General features: G+C 34.2%; 1 protein-coding gene across 1 annotated transcript; it reads right to left on the bottom strand.

The window, feature by feature from the left end:
* Window positions 1-606: 606 nt before the first annotated feature.
* On the bottom strand, window positions 607-20,059 carry LOC128208781 (protein phosphatase 1 regulatory subunit 21-like). The gene is made up of 21 exons (XM_052912380.1): window positions 19,987-20,059; window positions 18,324-18,392; window positions 17,946-18,089; window positions 17,118-17,219; window positions 15,690-15,854; window positions 14,596-14,654; window positions 14,066-14,160; window positions 13,338-13,540; window positions 12,564-12,665; window positions 10,498-10,586; window positions 9,477-9,613; window positions 9,185-9,277; window positions 7,735-7,862; window positions 7,214-7,381; window positions 6,743-6,835; window positions 4,962-5,063; window positions 4,432-4,566; window positions 3,809-3,955; window positions 3,368-3,466; window positions 2,793-2,963; window positions 607-2,132 (listed from the first exon to the last, which is right to left on the bottom strand). Exons 1-21 carry the CDS (start codon window positions 20,035-20,037, stop codon window positions 2,103-2,105), a joined length of 2,382 nt encoding a protein of 793 aa, XP_052768340.1. The 5' UTR covers window positions 20,038-20,059; the 3' UTR covers window positions 607-2,102.
* Between the last annotated feature and the right edge of the window lie 731 nt (window positions 20,060-20,790).

Here is a 20,790-nt window from a genome sequence, read left to right as displayed (position 1 = left end):
TTTATTTTAGAGTACCTTTAAATTAACTTTATAAACCACCTTTGATTTTTAAGTTATTATGTATTATCAATAACTGTATAACACCTTAAATAATATGCCATTATATATACCATTGACTTTAGCTTTTATACACTTGTTATACCATATACAATATGTTTATAAATCGTCCATTCAAAAGCTCGCATGAGCTTATGTTGTTTTGTCTGTATCATGCCGACTCAAAATAAGACTTATCTTTATCTTTAAAATAACATAAGCAATTTATGTAAATTCTTCTTCTAAAAAGTTCATTTGTATATTCACATTGCGTCAAGAAAGCTGACAAGGATAGAAAATAAAGAGCTGTCACAGTGCGCTCAGCTATTTTCCTGTTTTTAACCAGAATTCCTTAGGAAAAAATAAGGGAAATCATTTGCATAACATGCCAGATAATTATTTGAATGGATTAGTTAAGAATGATTAATGGTGAGGGTCCTTATATAAAGTTTCAATGCAAACATCAAGTAGTTGCTGAGATATTAATTTACATCATGTATGCATTCTTACATGCAAAACCAAGGTGTGACGCAGACCCTATAAAAAGACGGATGTTTAGCAATTATTTTATTTTTTATTGTTAAAATCATATTACAAATCATATTTATAAATAGATATTTATACAAGTCATTTTCATTTACAAGTATGTTTTTCTTTAATAAATCAATACAATATTGTCCACGAAAAAATTGTTTACTGTACATGTATGTTTAGCAACAATATACAAAGTGTGAATCCTAGTACTTTATGTGGTAAAAGTTGTCCTTTTCTACCCTGTTGACAAAAAAAACAGTCATTGATGTGGAAACTTTTCTTTTATCTAAAGAAAAGTAACTTTAATGTTCAGTTCTTATATTTTGCTAAAAATCTGTACATTTAGTAATCTAAACAGATTTATTACTCTACACATAAAATGGATGTCATTTGCTTTTGACAAATATTGCACATTGCCAGATAGACAGCACAAACTGAATACAATACGTAAAAAAATATAATCTTACAGTTTATTCTACAATCACAACAGCCCATCAAATTCCATGATAATTGTGCTTTTCCCCCACTTTTCTTTCCATATATAAAAATATTCATTTTTTTGAGTGTATGTGTGATGATTTTACACTGTCAGACAACTACACTGACCTTTTTTATCTAAATCCTGATGCATCTATTATAAGTAACAAAACAGGGGTTAAAGTACGTAAAACATTGCTTTTAATGCCTGTTTATATGAAAGATTTAGAATTTTGTGTTGTATCCTTGAGAATATAACATTACAATTACCAGTACATGTAACCTTTATTCTGACCAGCGATGAACACTTTTTTCAATATTTATACCTGTATACACTATCATAAAAAACTGGGAGCTTTGTAGAAGTGCACATGATGCTTCATGAATCAAATTTTGTAAAAATATAATACTGTTTGCATTTGAATTGTAACAAGATTTTGAAGCATTGATTAAGTATGTTTGTAATTCTGCCCAAATCCATTAAGTGAAGTTCAAATCAAGCACAACATTATTGCTTGTCGATCGACAGTTAAAAGTATCTGCCCCCATCAGCAATTTGGCATCTACTTTTATGTATGATCTAGAACTATATTTGTAACTGGTCAAGATTCAAGCTCACTGCCCTGCAAGGCATTCATACATTAACAATTTGCATTTGTTTTACTTCAATAGACCAATTCAATTGCAGCTTTAAATTACTCTCGCAAAAACCTGATGAGTAGCGAAACTCTTTGAAGCATTGAAACTGACTTCGTATCTGTTGTTGTGGCAGTAAAAAGGGACCATCTTTTTAGTGCAAAATGGACTTGCTATCATTCTTTGTTTTGGTAAGTTTTTGCAATCAGTAGGGTATGTATGGTTGTAACAATTTGTTTTAAATGTTAAATAAAAATCTCTTAACAAGCAGATCTCTTAACAAGCAGATTATTATAGGAGCACAATATTCAGAAACACATGATTAGATTCAATTTGAAGAAACACTAAATCCATATGAACGTATCTACCATGTGTTTATTTCACTATAAGCTGCGAGGGTGTAGGTTGCTGAGGTCTGTTTATTTTCTGGATTTCTTCAATGACAGTAGCTGAAAGGTAAAACAGAGAACATGGATTTATACAAAAAAAAATTAAATACAAAAACTTCTCTAAAAGAAGTCTTAAATTAAATCCAAGATCCATCTAAGTCCTGAGATATTGCGAAGCATTAAGATTCAGATTAAACTTCAGCATTAGACTCTCATTCGAAATTTTATGGAATTATTTTATGACAAGATTTAGGTTAAAAAGTGAAGATTAAATATAGCAAAATACTGATCCATAAGCCTTCTGTTACATGTATACTCTTCTATATATGGGAGGCGGAAAAATAAAATAACACCAAATTTGGAAAGACATTATCCCCCTGTTGATATTCATTTTCTTTTGAAATTTTCTAAGGTTATTTACCATTATATATTGTATAAATTGTATATTTCATTTGACCATATTTGAATTCAGAATAACATAATAATTAAGGAGTAAAAATTAATAGAAAGGTTCAAGGAGGGATTTTGTCCAACATTAGTGGTAATCAGTAGGTGTCCACCTTTCAACCAAGACTTTGATCCTGACAAGGGGGATTTTCTCATAGTTTATAAGCTACATATACTAGATTTATCACACCGAAGACAGTTTAAATACATCCATACAGTATACAAATGGATTATTATAAAAATTAATGCACTGCAAATAAACATAAAGGAAACCTTTGAAGCTGGCGATGAAGATGATGACTTAGTGTTGACCTTGGCAATTTGCGTCTTGAGGTCGTCAATTTCGTCTTTCTGTTGTGTGAGTTTCTCGTTCATTCCCGCGAGATGGTCACTCATCATGCTCAGCTGGCTCTCATAGTTCTTACTAGTCGTGGATAGCTCATCCTAGCCAATAAACAATTACAGATTTAGTAAGTTATGTCATACTAAGAGATGAGGACTATCAACAATTTACAAGAGCACCACTGAGTGAACACCAATGCTCGTCTGTTGTTTTTTTTTGTTAAGAAATAATAGGCATATTAGTAATATTCAATAATTATTAAAGCCTGATTTATTGACCTTGCTTTACATGTGAGTATTGACTCTACCCACAAGTGTACCCAGTGTCATTTAAATACCTTTACCACTTTTTGCATTACGAAGATATCAACGAAACCAAGACTATCTTCGAAAAATAAACAAGCAGAAAATGCTTTTATTGAATATAAACAATCAAGTTTCTTGGCATTTTTGTTCCAGATTTCTAGTCCTAATGAATTATTTATACAACAACAACAATTAGCTACCTTAAGCTGAGCGTATGTTTGTGACATCGCCTTGAGTTCATCCTCAGACTGCTTCTTGGCCCGCTCTGCCATCTGGATTTGTTTGTGGAGGGCTCGAACCTGAAATGCATGAAATATTAACCAATTGATGGTAAGGAGAAATTCAATTTCTAATAAACAGCATATTCACTGTGCATTAATCTAAACTATCTTTCCATAATAAAAGTATGTTCCCCCTAAATCTACGGTATGACCAATAAAGATCTTTAAACTCACAACTAGTACACAATAAAACCATCTTTGCTCTTTAGGTACCTTGTTTTGAAAGAGCTAAATGTGTCCTCCATAAAGAATACATACCTCAGCATGGAAGAAGACAAAGTTCTGAAATGACATGTTCACTGATCTTTGCACTTTTAAAAAACAAAAAAAACCCATCCCCCCTCAATATATAAGGCATACCTCAGCGTGAAAGGAGACACACTTGCTGTCAGCGAGCTGAACTTGCTGGGTGAGGTCGTTGATTCTGACAGAGAAGTGGTTCTTGATCAATGCCTCTCTTGTGTCCACATTGCCTGTAGGCTTGCCTGTAGCATCTAGCTTACCAAGCTGAAAATAGGAGAAGATGGTTTATCATTTTTATTTACATCACATAACTAGCCAAGCCTTCAGGTTCCTTGAATGGGAACAAGCTGCAGAGATGGACTCTTCTGAAGCCATTCGGTTGCCGTTAATTATACTGTTCACTTCAATAAAACTGGCTTCATGTTACAAATAACAATATAAATGTAGGTATATATTTATTGGAACATTAAAAGCAAACTAAACGCATGAATATATCCTTACCCCCTTTTAAAACAATAATGACAAATAACCAAAGAAATAAACAAAAGCACTGCAGAGTGAATGCCAATAAGCCTTTTACGTTTTCATTGTAAACAGTTATAGGCGTTTGATTTATTGCCAAGGTCAAAGTTTTTGAGCTTCAACAATCCTGGCAAAAACGATGCCAAAACTATGGCAATGCCTTAACTTCATTCCTTCATTCAAGAACAGAAGAGCTTAAAACACCAAAGTTGACCCACCATGGTTGTATCTAGCCTCTTGTCAGAGTCGGTCCCCTTACGGACTGGTCTAGGAGCCTCCACATTGTCTTGTATCGAGGTGACTTGTTCCACTTGTGTGGAATTCTCCATCTCTTTTTCAAGCTTCCGGGTTTTCTGAAACACCAAGCCAAAGATTGAAGATTGAAGTTGAACGTATATTAGTACAATGACTAAATGGTTCAGCTTACAATATAAGTAATACATGTATGATGTAAAACATACATCTTGAACTACTTTATATCTCACTTTTTTCCAAAAAAATATTTATGAAAATTTTATTTCAATAGCACTTATCTAAATCTTGAAATCAGCCAGATCGTAACTGTTACATGTTAAGCAACCTAGGTGTACATGTTCTCCTCATATATCATAAGTAAGGTGATGCATGTCATGTCTCATAAAAAATATATCACTAAATTTCAAGTATTAAAAGGTTTTCAAAAATTGAAAGACTGAAGTAAGTCCTACTTAAATTCCATTAGCTACCACAGTCTATATGTATCTAGTACCTCTTCCTCGTGTTCAAACTTGATCTTGAGTAGCTGATGTTCCAACATCCAATGTTCCTTTTCTTGCTCAAGTCTTCCTACTCGTTGCTGGAATGCCTCAATCTGACGAAGAGAACAAAAAGAAGATCACTATGAAAACTTGCTCTCTTTCAGAATTACAAACCCATTTACATTAAACCGGTATGCAGATTCATTTTCAATAACATGTGTTATGTATTGCGTTAAAGTACATATAATATCCTTACAGCTGACCATGAATCATAAATATGAATATTGTCTCCTTTTTTTACTTTAATGTCTTAACATTTTAGCATAAAGCCTTCAACAGCAGATACAAAACACTCATATCCTTACTACTTATCATGGAAGAGAACTTATTCCTGTCACACATTTTCCAACACAAGCACTAATAAAAAACAAGTTGGTGAAGTCAAAATTAAGTTCAGATCAAACTAGAGCTGTCACAGGAGTGACAAATACCCCCAAACGCCGCCTGGACACAGGAATGGCAAACCATTCCTTTGAAAAGAGGCCATAACTGCAAGGTTACTGCACACTGCATCTTCTTTTATCATGCATGTATTGTTTTATTTAAATCTGTTGAGTAATTTAGAAGTTACACTGCTGACAAGAAAAACTAGCTGATGCTCTAGCTGATCTCTTCTGGAATAAGACATCTAGAGCATTCACAAGCTATTCTTCCAACACGATCATCATCAAATTTTACAAGTACATATTTGGGCTTGAATGCATCCTTATCCACCTGGGAATAAATCCCGGGACTGTTCCTGTAGCCGAATTAACAAGTCCATCTGACAGGTCATTATTTGTAGTAAGCACTACTGTGGCAAATATGCCATACTTAAGTTCTGTTGGTATTCCACTGGCATCTGGTTCAAATGAAGCATGCTGGATTTGTTTTGTTTGTTCTTATTTCCAAGTGTCAATTACTTTTAAGGTAAATATTTGCTCATTTAGTTTTTGAAGGATCTATCGAACTTTACCTGTATTTTCTGATGTTACACCTGTGTACCAAAAAATGTTCAAATCTGTCAAGCCTTTCATGAGTTATCGTCCGGAAACCGTTTTTCTATTTTTAGTAACAGTGACCTTGACCTTGGCCCCACCAGCCCCAATATCGAACTTGACCTGTATCTTCTGATGTTACACCTGTGTACCAAAAAATTTTCAAATCTGTCAAGCCTTTCATGAGTTATCGTCCGGAAACCGTTTTTCTATTTTTAGTAACAGATACCTTGACCTTGGCCCCACCAGCCCCAATATCGAACTTGACCCGTATCTTCTGATGTTACACCTGTGTACCAAAAAATTTTCAAATCTGTCAAGCCCTTCATGAGTTATCGTCCGGAAACCGTTTTTCTATTTTTAGTAACAGTGACCTTGACCTTGGCCCCACCAGCCCCAATATCGAACTTGACCTGTATCTTCTGATGTTACACCTGTGTACCAAAATTTTTTCAAATCTGTCAAGCCTTTCATGAGTTATCATCCAGAAACCATGAAAACCGACAGACCGACCGACCGACAGACCAACCGACAAGCTCACTCCTATATACCCCCTCAAACTTCGTTTGTGGGGGTATAATTATAAGTAAATGTTCTGTTTTATTCCTCATCAAAAGGCAAACATCAGCTGTCTGGGTTGTCTTGGCAGTGAAATAGTATAACATTATTTAACTCAGAGTTATGGACCTTGTTACACATCTTTGTCTTATAACTGAGGACACTTTGATCACAAAACAAGCTAATAATGATGGTACCTGTTTAGCGAGCCCCTCCTTGCTCTCGGTAGAACTCAGGAGAACCTTCCTGTTCTGAACCGCTATGTGGTGAGGCACAGATTCTGGACATGGCTGTATGGATCAATAATTTCAAACATTGTACATGTAAGTATTATCATGTCGGCGTAACTATAAAAGCAAACTATTATTCATTACGTATTCAATGGTAAATTTAAAGACTTGCCAACCATGTTTGTCATGAGTTTTGGATGAAATGATCTGTGAGAAAAGCCATACAAGTTTCTGAATGAAGAACAAGAAAGAATAAAAGAATTTACTTGAGTCAATATTAGGTATCGGTACATCTAGTTTTCAAAATACCATTAAATGCTATGAGCCACATAATATCAAATTCCATTCACATAAAAAATAATGCATGGCCTTTTACTTTTAAAAGTAGAGCTGAGTTTATAATCTACTTGCTCTTTCCTAAGATAAACATATACAAACCCTGGAAAGTGATGATATGTAATGTGCGGCCCGTTGTCTGAAAGTCACAATGGCAGGGTTGGAGCGTACTGATTGGTTGGCATAGTCTCCGCTCATGCTACTTCCTCGAGTACGGTACCCAGCACGCTGGCTGAAAAACTCTCGGTTCCCAGAGAGGAATGTGGAGAACTGAAAATTAAAAAAGTTTATGAATGAATTTTCCCAAGAAATCATTTTTTAAAATTCAATTCTTTTAAAAAAAAAACAAAAAAAACTGTAAATAATAGCATATGCTTAAAAATTAAGAAATCTTAAGCCTAAATGTAAATCATTTTAGTCCTGTTTGATTCTTAAAAAAAAATGACCAAATTACGAAATTTGAGGACTGCAACAAAAGGACCTGAAATGTTGGTAAATTAAACCCACACAAAATTTAAACAATTTACAGCAATGGTATTTGACAACAACTGCAAAATGGCCAGAGACTTGCTGAATTAAATCCTCGTGAAATTTTAACATTCAGAAGTAATGGTATATCCCACCTTGCCAGTGGATGTGACTAGAGAGACGAGGGAAGACACAACACACTCATCCGTTGTTTTCAACCTCTGTGTGGCCGTTGGCATCTGGTGCTCAAATGATACCTTGCCATTGTAATGCTTCGACACCTCTGAAATGACAGTCTTCATTTTAAACAAGATGCCAAATGGCAACATATCAAGCCCATTGAAAGAGCCTTTGGCACAGACATAATGCCCTTCCATGCAATTGCAACACAGAATAACAACAAGCAGATAATTATTACTGCATTAAAGATACAGCCCGAACAAGGTTCAGTCCGGACGAATGGACACACGCTGACACACATACATGAAACCTGCAATATTCTGCCTCATCATGGCGAAATCTCCACTAACATCCTATAATGCAAGGCTTAGAAACAGTCCAGACAAGGACCTTAGACCTGTAAGTTCCACCCTGACCTTTGAGGTACAGACCTGCTTCTTGTGTGAGACACACCACCTCATCATGGTGAAACTTCATGGCAAGTTTCTGAAAAATTCTATAATGCATAGCCCAGACAAGGTTCAGACGGGAAGGACACAAACACACACACTCATGCACACACATACACAGAACAGCCGTTATGACATTTATGTCTCACTCACCGCACACAATCCTGACTTAAATGATCTTGATGTACAGTTTCATCACTAAAAAAAATTATTTACATATGGAAATAATTTCATTTATTAAGACAGAATAAATTGTTTTCTTTATTTATCTACTATTTCTCGGAAATACTTCCTAGATACGGGTAAGCACACGAGGTTGCCCGGAAATCAACACGCGGAACGCTCCGGTCATCCGATTACTTGACCACCTGACTAGCCCAGCATGTTCTTTTCTCGCTAACCTTCGAAGGAGTAACACGTAATACCGCAAAATTATTATTTATTTTTGAGCTAAGTTAAAATTAAGTTTGTGAAAATGCCAGGACGGGGGAGAGGAGTTAAGAGGAGGAAAACTAGGCAAGCGGAAACGGAGCCCGAGGAAGAGCTGAGCAGCCCGCTTGATGACGTGTCTAAAGGTTATAAAAATGTTGTTGACTTTGAAGAGATTCTTCAAAGATCAAATGTGTTAAACACAAATACATCTTTTAACATAGGGTGTGGTGTGGTAGCGGGGAATACCCCCGAACTTGTAGCAGCATCCTTTATGTTAACACATATTTAAAAAGAGATTCTTTAACATTGTTATGGAGAATATTTTGTTTTTCTTTCTTGATCACTTGAACTGCAAATGAAGATAATCAATTCCGTTTCATGTAGTTTTTTTTTTCTTTTTCTGTTAAACAAATTCCAGTAATAACTAAATCTTTTAATTTAAAAAAGAATATCTTTAAAATTATTTTTCTCACATATAAGCTTCATATTTTGCTGTTTTTTTCCTCTTAAATCCTACAGTAAAATCCTAGTATTGTATTCCTACCCCTGACAGTGCCATGTAATTGGACTAAATCATCACACAGCAAGGCGAACATTCGTGGGTGATTACTTGGACTGTGTCCACATGTCTTTGTGCCTGAAACATAACACCAGATTGACCTAAAAACTGTGTGACTTCACAGTTGTCATATAAATTCCAAAACTGAGCAACTCAACCATCCTTTAATAAATTGCGATAAAAAACTACCAGGTAATGCCTCTCTACATAGATCATTTTAATCTTTACTTTTACTGACATTATACAGTACACATTATTAAGGGAAAGTTCCACCTACTTTGAGCTGCCAGCAGACTGGTGACAGTGTCAAGCTTGTTAAAGATTGCGTTGAGCTTCTTAAGCGAGCGATGGAGCTCCATGTTTTTGTTGTGAAGCATGGACGTACATGAGGACACCGCACACTCCTCCTCTAGGCTGCAAGTGATTATGGTCGGTTTATACTTGTTCAATTTAGCTTTATTGTGAAAACATCTAAATGCTGATATGAATCACAAGTTATAAGATCAGGTAATGATTTCTACTAAACAATATGAGCCCCATTGCACGATTTTGGGCCTTCAGACATAATTATTACAAATGAAATAATCATTAATAAAAAATGCCAAAAATAATGTTTTTTTCTATGTACATCAACTTCTTCAAAACTTCTTTCTTTTAAAGGTTTGTCATTGGTGCATCATTTTCTCGACAATTTATGACCATTGGTTTACTCATGTTTCCATAGCAACCATGGATTTCGTCCCAACTTATTTTGACTGCATTCATAGTATGCATTTAAATCGGCATAATGTATTAAAAATACGAAAATGAATCATATTTCTTTCTAAACTGATGTTCCTTAAATAATCTGTGTTAATGAAATAATTAAAATTATAATTTAGTTGTAATATATATTACTAAGTAATTTTGCACGTCATTTGAATAATGTTCTTTCGTAACAACATCGATGGAATGACGTCAAATTTAGTATTCAAAATGCGCAATACATGGTCTCACATGTAAACACGTATCCTACGAAATTTAAGTGATATCATTATGAAATATTCACAATTACTTACTGAAATGTCATTTAATCCAAATACCTTAAAACATTATAATAGCAAATATATGTCTGAAGGCCCAAAATTGCGTGATGCGGCTCATATATTTTCAAAATCCATCAGTTGCCAATTATACTGTTCAAAATCACTTTCTGGGAGGTGAAAATTGTAGCAAAAAGGCATAATAATTGTGCTTTAATAAACTGATTGACAAATACACTTTGAAAAGTTTATTTGTAGACATGTTAATCCTCTTACCTCTGTAGTTGATAGGGTAATAGTTTGTTCATGTAAGCAACCATTCTCTTCACATTTTTGGCAAAAGCCTGAAGACCGGTGGCTGTTTCCTGAAAAAGAACAAGAGTTGTCAGAGTAATTGACGAAAGCCTCCTAAAGTGTAATCCAGTTCAATAAAATATGCATCTATATCTTATTTTTTCATTCACATTTTATGTCTTTCAATAATTCTGCTCTTAGAGTTCATTAAATTTGCCATTTGGCAGTGGAAATTTAACAAGAGCTGTCACATAGACAGCGCGCTCGACTATTCCGCCGCTTTTCAGTGCAAGGATTGAAAAGTTTTGCCGAAACATGCATGGATCACTGTTAGATTAGATTTCAATGCAATACATGATGTGCTGAGATATTAACATAAATGTGGTTATGTGCAAAATTTTAATCAGAATTTTTAAGTGTAATAATACAGTGCCATTATTTGCAAAATACAGTTAACTAACTTGGTTATTCAATTAAGTTGGGTGGTTGAATACCATTGTATAAAGTCTCAATGCAATACATCAAGTAGTTGCTAAGATATTATCCTATGTGTGCTAACATGCAAGACCTTAACCAGAATTTCTAAGTTGCATAATAAAGGGGCAAAAATGATATAATATGAAAGATAGAGTTATCTTACTTGATTAAATAAGAAGGTTAAATGGTTGGGAGCCAGTGTGTAAAGTTTCAATGCAATACATGGATGTATTCGCTGAGGTATTGACTTAAAAAGTGGTTACATGCAAAACCTTAACCAGAATTTCTAAGTCTAATAATAAAGGGCAATTATTTTGCATTAAATGAAAACTAGAGTTATCTAACTTGATTAATTTAGTAGGTTGGATGGTTGAGTACCATTGTATAAAGTCTCAATAGAATACCTCAAATAGTTGCTGAGATATTAACCTATGTGTGCTTACACGCAAAACCTTAACCAGAATTTCTAAGTCTAATAATGAAGGGCAATTATTTGCATTAAATGCAAACTATAGTTATCTAACTTGGTTAATTAAGTAGGTTGGATGGTTGAGTACCATTGTATCGAGACTCAATGCAATACCTCAAGCAGTTGCTGAGATATTAACCAATGTGTGCTTGCACGCAAAACCTTAACCAAAATTTCTAAGTCGAATAATAAAGGGCATTTATTTGCATTAAATGCAAACTAAAGTTATCTTACTTGGTTAATTAAGTAGGATGGATAGTTGAGTACAAGTGTATCAAGTCTCAATGCAATACCTCAAGCAGTTGCTGAGATATGAACCTATGTGTGCTTGCACGCAAAACCTTAACCAGAATTTTATAAGTCAAATAATAAATGCCTATTTTTTGCATTAAATGCAAACTATAGTTATCTAACTTGGTTAATTAAGTAGGTTGGCTGGTTGAGTACCATTGTATAAAGTCTCAATGCAATACCTTGAGTAGTTGCTGAGATATTAACCTATGTGTGCTTGCACGCAAAACCTTAACCAGAATTTTATAAGTCAAATAATAAATGCCTATTTTTTGCATTAAATGCAAACTATAGTTATCTAACTTGGTTAATTAAGTAGGTTGGATGGTTGAGTACCATTGTATAAAGTCTCAATGCAATACCTCGAATAGTTGCTGAGATATTAACCTATGTGTGCTTGTACGCAAAACCTTAACCAGAATTTCTAAGTCAAATAATAAAGGCCTATTATTGGCATTTAATGCAAACTAGAGTTATCTAACTTGGTTAATTAAGTAGGTTGGATGGTTGAGTACCATTGTATAAAGTCTCAATGCAATACCTCAAGTAGTTGCTGGGATATTTACCTATGTGTGCTTGCACGCAAAATCTTTCCCAAGGGATGACGCCGATGCCGACACTTAGGTGAGTAGTATAGCTCTCCTTATTCTTCGAATAGTTGAGCTAAAAATGTAAAATAAATTGACATGTTGAAGAAGGTCAAACCCCCCCCCCCCCACAAAAAACTGAAATATTTTTGTTTACACACTTACTCGAAGCTTAATAAATCCCATCAAAAATATTTATATCAAGAATAGAATCCTGCACTTACCAATGTGGTGAGTGCGTCATCCTTGAAAGTAACTAGGAAGTCTTTGAGCGACTGCTCCACTGGACGTAGATATGATAGGTGCTCGTGCAGAAGCTTACAAAACTGAAACACATTTTCAACTTTATCAAATGATAAAAATAATTCTATGTGACATATGTTTTTAAATTTTACATAGTTTTCTGGTACCTTATTAAATGATAAATATCATTTTATGATACATATCTTACATCACTTTCTAGTATCTAGATGGTTTTAGTACATCATGGAAAACATGGAAAAGATGTTAACTTTTGATAAGCATGTGGGTGCTAGACAAACTGATAAAAGATTGCATGCCCTAATAGCACAGAGTGAAATCTAAACTCATTTCACCACATAACATTAACAGTTATTCAAAATTGTATGTGCTTTAAAAACATGTTGATTAAAATCGTTGGTCAAGATTCTTTGAAATATTGACAAAAAAATAATTGTAGCCACACCTTCTATGAAATCTTTTTCTTTTTTCTTAAAAGAGGAGTCAAAACATTTTGACTCAATGTGGAAAAATGAGTTGAGAATGAGACTGAGATTTACAGCAATCAAAACGTTTATTTGCTTTCAAATCACTAGCTAAACAAACCTTATAATTATATAACTGCATGTATTGTTCCAAACAATAAAGCTGTCATAGGAATAAACATGTATTGAAGATATATCACAACACAAAATGACTTCACATAAACAACAGGGTGACATCGCAAAAAAAGGATCTGCAAAAGATCATCCACCAACCTGCACATTGACTGGACTGATTGGCTCCGCTTTCCCGTCAGCAGGGTAGATCTGTGACCTCTGCTCTGTGTAAGTGTAGAAATTGGAAAGTGCCTGAATTACCTCCCCTAGGAGAGTAGCAGACTGGTTCACAAGTTCTCGTGAACGCAGCTGGTGGCGCCTGTCATGTGTGGGAAGATTTAAACCATTCAACTCTCGTACTCCTGCAAGTGGTTTAGAATAAATGCCACATTTTATGATATTCAAACTACTTAGATTTTTTTTTTTTATATATATGAACAGGAAAGGTCTATAAATATCTTAATGTGAGAAGTACAGAGCTACATGTACACATCTCGGAAAGCATTATCTTCAATGAATAAATTGTTTATAATAAAAATACATGTGTAGAGGCTTTGGGTTGGGCCATGTGACAAATGTATAGGCTTCCGTATTATACAGATTGTTCAGGGGGTGTTTTACCAGCAGAGGCCGCAATGTAAACAATTGTTTTGAATGGTAAGAATAAGCTTGACATGCATTTTGATTCCATAAAAAATAGCAGTGTAATGAAGTACTTCTAGTGATCATTTACCAGTACTTTCTAAACAAATTAAGGTCTTATAGGACTAGATGAAATAATTCTTTGATCAATACAATCTTCCTTGGCCACATAAAAAGGACAATAACATTGACTAGACAACAAATCGACTGACACACTTTCCTGATAGTTATAATCTTTTACTCACTAGTATCGATGAAAGGCAGTTTGTCTGCTATGATTTTATTAGCAAGGTTCAGTTTGTCCTTGAGTTCACTTTCGATTGATCCTAGCTGGCTCTCCCTGTCAATGTAAATTTTATTGTAAATATCTTGTGCATAAGACATCAATACATTACACACAGTACATTTCATAAACTTGGTTCATACTTATCAATTTTATCTTGATTGTGACAAAAGCTGATGGCTTATAACATCACTATCGAGGCCATTGCCTGGGCTGACACCTGTACTGGTGTCCTGTTCAAGAGGCCATGCAAAAGTACCCCTGATGGAGATCAAACTCACAACCTCTTGGGTGACAGGCGGACACCTATACCACCGTCCACCTCAATCTTTTTCTTGATATAAATAAATTGTAATGCTTTTCGTTAATAAATAACTTAACATTATGTCCAGAGGGGATATCAACCCACAAAACAATTATTAAATACGAACACCTTATTTTAGAAACAAATATGCATATCCTTTAAACTGGATTTAATACAATGATACTTACGCTTTCACAGTTCTGGTCTTAAAGTCTCTCATATCTGCATCCATTGACTGAAGCTTTACCTATAATGAAATTAATACATCGTTATAAACTAGCAATGTTCAACATAATCCAACTGAACAAATTTCAGTACCTTCTTTGTAAAGACAATTAATAACATGAATTGTTATACATTTAAGATTGTTAAATTGTAAGTCACTCTCGTTGACACGATGTTGTGCGAGAGTGTGGTCTTGTGTTCAGGGGGAAACCAGAGTGCCTTGAGAAAACCCACTTGTCCAGCAAGGTGCCCATTAACCAAACTCACATGTGCCCAGGCCAAGAATCAAATCCGGGTCGCCTTGGTGTGTAGCGAGCGCGCTAACCACTGCGCTAACCAGACATGCAATTTGTACATTATATTCAGCATATTTAATGATTAGATATTTTATAATTGAAAAGCAGCAGAAGTTAATTTCATGCAAACGTTTCTTTAACTATTCAATTTATGACTACGGCTGCATTTCTCGTATTTTAGCATTTACATCATGAGGGCAAAATTGGTCTAGTGGTTAAGGTGTCCATGTTTTGCAAAAGAAGTCATGACTGAGTGGTCTGGTGGTAAGTGATTTCACTTTCCACCAAAGGGTTGCAGGTTTGATCCCCCGCTGCCACTAAAAATACTAACTCTGTGATATTTCTATCTTTAAGAACAAGGATAGCTCTAACCAGGGTTACATTATGTCTGTGCACTTCGACCTCAACTAACATGCCTGGGGGAGAGTGGTGGATATGTGGATAGGTGTCACCAAGTAAGCATACATCCCCACAAGAGGTCAAGGGATTAATCCCACTAGGGGCACATTCTGCTGGTCCTTAAAAAGGAAGCCAGCTCTAGTTTATTCAATACTCGTCAGTACCAGTAAAATTATTCAAAATAATGTACCAAATATTATGAAAAATAGGCATCCTTTACAGACAATGTTACTAAAAGTTTCTTTCAGGAAAAGTGATTTACCGTATATCCTCTTTAAGCTATCTTCACAATCATGCTTAATGAATTAATTTAAAATAAAGTCTGAAACTTGGAACATTGAATTCCGTCATCCAAGGCATACCTCTAACATGGCTTTTTCCTCCTGGAGTTTATCGATGTGTGCCTGGTTCTTCTGTACCGTGGAGTTAAGTACGAGCTCATGTTCGCTACATTGCCGTTCAAACTGCCCCAGCTTCTGCTGAAGGCTCTCCAGTTGGCTCTTATACTCTAGCTCAATGTCATGTACCTGCAAATTATATGAGAGTAATAGGTCAGAGATGAAATTCATAAAACACCATATTTTAAATAAGACCTGACAAACTTATATCAAGACTGGGACACAATAATTTGACTATTTTTTCCGAAAAAAAAAACATGCTAAAGAGAGGCTGAGTACTTTAAATACAGATTAATGGCATTATTTATTTTTATGCAACAGCTTCTGGATTTATGCCTAAACAAGTGATAAAATGAATGTTGAGTTGTCCTTGACCAATAATCATGAAACTTCTATACTAAATTTAAAATTGACTTTTAAACCTACACTAAACACGAGTTGTCAAATAGACAACCCACTCGACTATTATGCCACTTTTAAGTTTAAAGATGCACTATTACTCCTAAATAAGATTTAACACATTTAATACAATTGTTTTAATATACTCAAAAGGATGAACAAATGTGAAAAAGAATGGTTCTTATGAAAGATACCGAGTTTAATCTAAAAGAGATGTGCAGAAAACATGGTAGTTCTACCGTATGAGATCATAGTTAATTGCAGTATACCTTTAAGTATTCACCAATCATTTTATATTTTTGCTATTAAATTCACAGTAATAATATTGTTTATAGTTATTAATATTTTCCATAAATGCATTATTTAGTAAGAAGCTGAGGTGTAAATTCAATATAATTTCCAAGTGGAAAAATGAAGGCCAATAATCTAATGAGATTAACATTAAATGCTTGTTCACTAATTATCATAGATTCAAGATATAGTGCCCTGAACACCAAGTTTGTTCAAGATTGAATGAAAAATGGTTAGAAACTACCAAGGACAACTTAAGTGGTTGTCAAATGAATTACCACCTCCATGGGTAATTTTAAAATACATATATTTTTTTAAATGTGTTTTGCACATAACTAGAATTGTGTAAATAGGACACAGATTCCCCATCTTGCCTTATGTGACACAGGAAATGTTCACACCAGTTCCTATTTATTTTTAACCAAAATGAAAGTCTATTCATATAAATTTATCTGGTCACTCATATTTGCAAACAAAATGTTAAAAAATGAATTACCTGAAATATTTTCTGTTAAGGGCACACATACTGAGCTGTGGTCCAAGAAGAAGATTGTCCATCCACTTTTACAAAACATGTTTATAGAACTGTCACTACCATAATGGACCATTAATCAAATATGCAAAGTTTTGCTAACTGAAGGGCCTTCACCTTACACCTTACATGCATTCCACTGATATTCACAATATCCTTAAAATCCCTACCTGTTTATGCAGTCGTGCATTTTCTTCAATCTTATTCTGTAGTTCCTCATTGAAGATACCAGGAGACCTAGGGCCGGGATGATGAGATGGAGAATCTTTATTCTGTGAGGACAGACCCAAAAGATGAGGTTTATAATGTATCACCTGTATGCAAAACACACAATGAAATCAACTTTAACTATCTATTATACTTATTACTATAGACTATACTATAGCACTCTGTTCAGTATGTTATGATACTTGTTAGAAATACTTAAAAACTTACATTAACAAAAACAATAACATTACTAAAGCATGGAGACTGTTTGAAATATAAAAAAAACAATAATAATGTATGTTATTACTAAGAAAGCTTCATAAGCAGTACTTCTCAAGCTACAATTGCACTTATGTTGCCATTTCTCAGATGCATATATTTCACAATCCATTCATGTGCAAATTAGCTAAATATTACAGAATGACCCTGATACTACACAAGTCATTTTTTTTAATTGCCACAAGTAAAATTTGACATAATTAGTTGATAAAGTGACATAATTGACATCACCATCGTTTTTACAGCTGAATAATACAACACCTCACTGACATTGTATTTTTTACAATTTTATTCAGATTATCTCAAAGATATTTTAACAATAATGCGTGTAAATATAATGGAATCTTTTAGAATTGATGTTCATCAATATATGAAACATTTGGTCTTCTTTCAGACTTCATAAAAGTGTGCATTGTTCAAATGGTTAATACAAGGATCAACCCCAAAACAAAAACATTCAATTTTTAATTTAAAATTTGATACATAATAATATTAAATACTGCTATTGAAACCTTATGTTTTTTCTTTGACTCTAAAGCATCCAACTCCTCCTGTAGTAGAGAACATCTTGTGGACAGCTGTTGGTTGCGAAACGTCAGACTGTCCACCTCCTGCTCATATTTCCGTACAGTCTGTTCACACTCCTTGAGACTCGACTGGAAGATTATAAACAATAATTCCAAATTTAAATTAAATTATTATTTGTTAAATCCAAAATTCTGATACAAAAAGAGTCAAGGTAGTAAATCACTCTATAATTTTATTTCAGTTTTTTATTAAATTCAATTTATAACCTAAGTATACTTATTGAAAACAGAAATAAACAATTTGGACTTGTTTGTGTACATAAAAAACATAAAGCAGTATAAGCTATGTATAATCCTTCATACCTTAAGGTCATTGTGGGAGGACTGTTCATCCAGGTAAGCCTTTTTGAGCACTGGGACCTGAGATTTAAGCTGAAATTGGTAAAAAGATGCATATAATTTGCTCTTTAAAAGAACATGTATATTTAATTACTTAGACAAAGATTGACTCAAAATCCAGAATTCCCTTTCAAGATTGTCCTGATTACAAGTTAAAACTATAATAATGAACATATTGTCTTACTGTCAGACTGTCTTACCTGTGCAAATTATGACATTGTCGAATGTATTCAATAAAATAGGTATGTACATACATTTCTTTATACATAAATGTTAAAACCCTTGCAGGCATTATTAAGACACGTTTCTTTTTGTAAAACCATGCTGTTTCAACTACATGCAATTTTTTTTCTGACCAATTTTGGGGCAAAACTTTATTTGGGAAAATATAAATTCCAAATTTCAAATTATTTTTTGAAAAATATAAAATTCAATAAATCATTGGATCCAAAAACCAGTTTTGAATGAAAGGGTTGCTGTATTCATAAGGGAACAAACCCTAATCTCTCTTGTTTACTTATAGGGATAATTTGAATTCCCAATTGCAGTCGAAATGTATTTTTCCCGATTAAAAAGTCCCTATTCTAAATCATGAAAAAACACTGCTCCAGGCATGGGCTGTTATGACGCATAAAATTGTCATCTGCCTAGATCATTGAAGTATTTACATGAGTTATATTAATAGCTACCAATAGCGGTTTAACGACACATGGACGAGAACAGAAATTTTGCTATCAAATGCCAAATCAAAAAAGTACAAACATTAATACCAACTAACATCAATTAAGGGAGCTGCATATGTTGACCTGTTCAACTTCGAGACTATGATACAAAGTAACAAACCATCCAGCCATGATAGAAACTCAAGATATGAAACATTTTTAAATACACTGTCATATGTACATAGGTTTTTTAAGGAACTCGAAGTTCTTGTTCCAAACATGTTTATACACAGAGCATGGTTTTGTTCCTATTCAATATCTTAAAGAGAAGGGCATGGTATTGTTCAATGGATGAAGGTGCAGAGCACCGTTGTGTTCAATATTGGAAGGAGCAGAGTATGGTTTCGTTCCATATCCGAAGAAGCAGAGCATGGTTTTGTTCTGTATTGGAAGAAGGAGCAGAGCAATGTTTTGGTATGTTACAATATAGGTAGCAGAGCATGTTTTTTCAGTATCAAAAGAAGGAGCAGAGCATGGTTTTGTTCCGTGATGAAGACTTAACAAACCCAAATTCTTATACTATTGCTTGGCATCAATTTTTTTTAACAAGCCCTGCTATATATATTCAGAATTTGAGCAAGCACGGAAGACATTTTCATTACTAGTGCAGGGTTGCAGGCTTCCGTTAATTTTGACAATGGTTTTGATTCACCAGTCTGTAACACACATTTGTCAAAGAGCTATATGATATTGCAGCCTGCACGTCAAATGATCAGTTGTCTGCTAATACAGAACTTGTCATGAGTGTGACACTATAAATCTAAATCAACAGGTGGGAGGGGCGAACCTTTCAGACAACCCTATCAAACACGCTTTGAGTAGAAACAGATCAACATTGTGTTCCCGATGGCTTGTTCATAAAAATAATTATTAATTATTATGATAAATAATGACATGACATTTACTTTAGCGTATTCGGCTGCAAGTTTTTTATATTTTTCTTCAGAATTTGACATCTTTCTGAACCGGAAGTTTGTAAAAAATTAACTGTTATGAAAACTGCAAAGAGACTATACTGTAGTATACTTCACGACAAAAAAAGCGTTTCCATACATTATGAATCTATAATTTAAACAGTCTAGCTTACGCATGATATTTTGGTTGGAAATTCCGTTAATAATTTCGTAATTAAAATTCTTCGAATAGACTACGTACCCTTTAAACTATGGAATATTATTTGTTAATGAAAATTTGATTATGAATTGATATAAATGTAAATGTGACACACACGTGATACTTTGATATTGTCTAGTACCGCCAACCAAAACATAATCTCCACAATACCACACTCATAGGGTAAGCGATTTGTGGCCATACTGAGCTGAATGATACACTTGCACGGAGAGTACCATTAGTACAATTTGAATACCATGCAGACCTTGACCTGATTTTTACTCTCTTCAAATATATATATTGAGAGAGAGAGAGAGAGAGAGAGAGAGAGAGAGAGAGAGAGAGGGAGGGAGGGAGGGAGAGAGAGAGAGAGTATTTATTAGTATGCAACGAAATTACCTTTTTTCACAATTTCATAGGGGTACTACACGTACAATTTATAAAAAAAAAACTATTTCTGTTATGACCAAATTCACTTTCATGCTTGTATACATTTGTACACTTGAAACTGCTTGTCGTTGTTACTCGTCGGCGAACATTAGACCTAAAGGCCTATATAGTTAATTGAATATTGATTTCGTTTGTTTTACTATCCC

Source organism: Mya arenaria, chromosome 11, assembly GCF_026914265.1.
Source record: "Mya arenaria isolate MELC-2E11 chromosome 11, ASM2691426v1".
Classification (NCBI taxonomy): domain Eukaryota; kingdom Metazoa; phylum Mollusca; class Bivalvia; order Myida; family Myidae; genus Mya; species Mya arenaria.
Note: the sequence above shows the minus strand (reverse complement) of the source record. Positions and strands in the feature narration are given on the sequence as shown.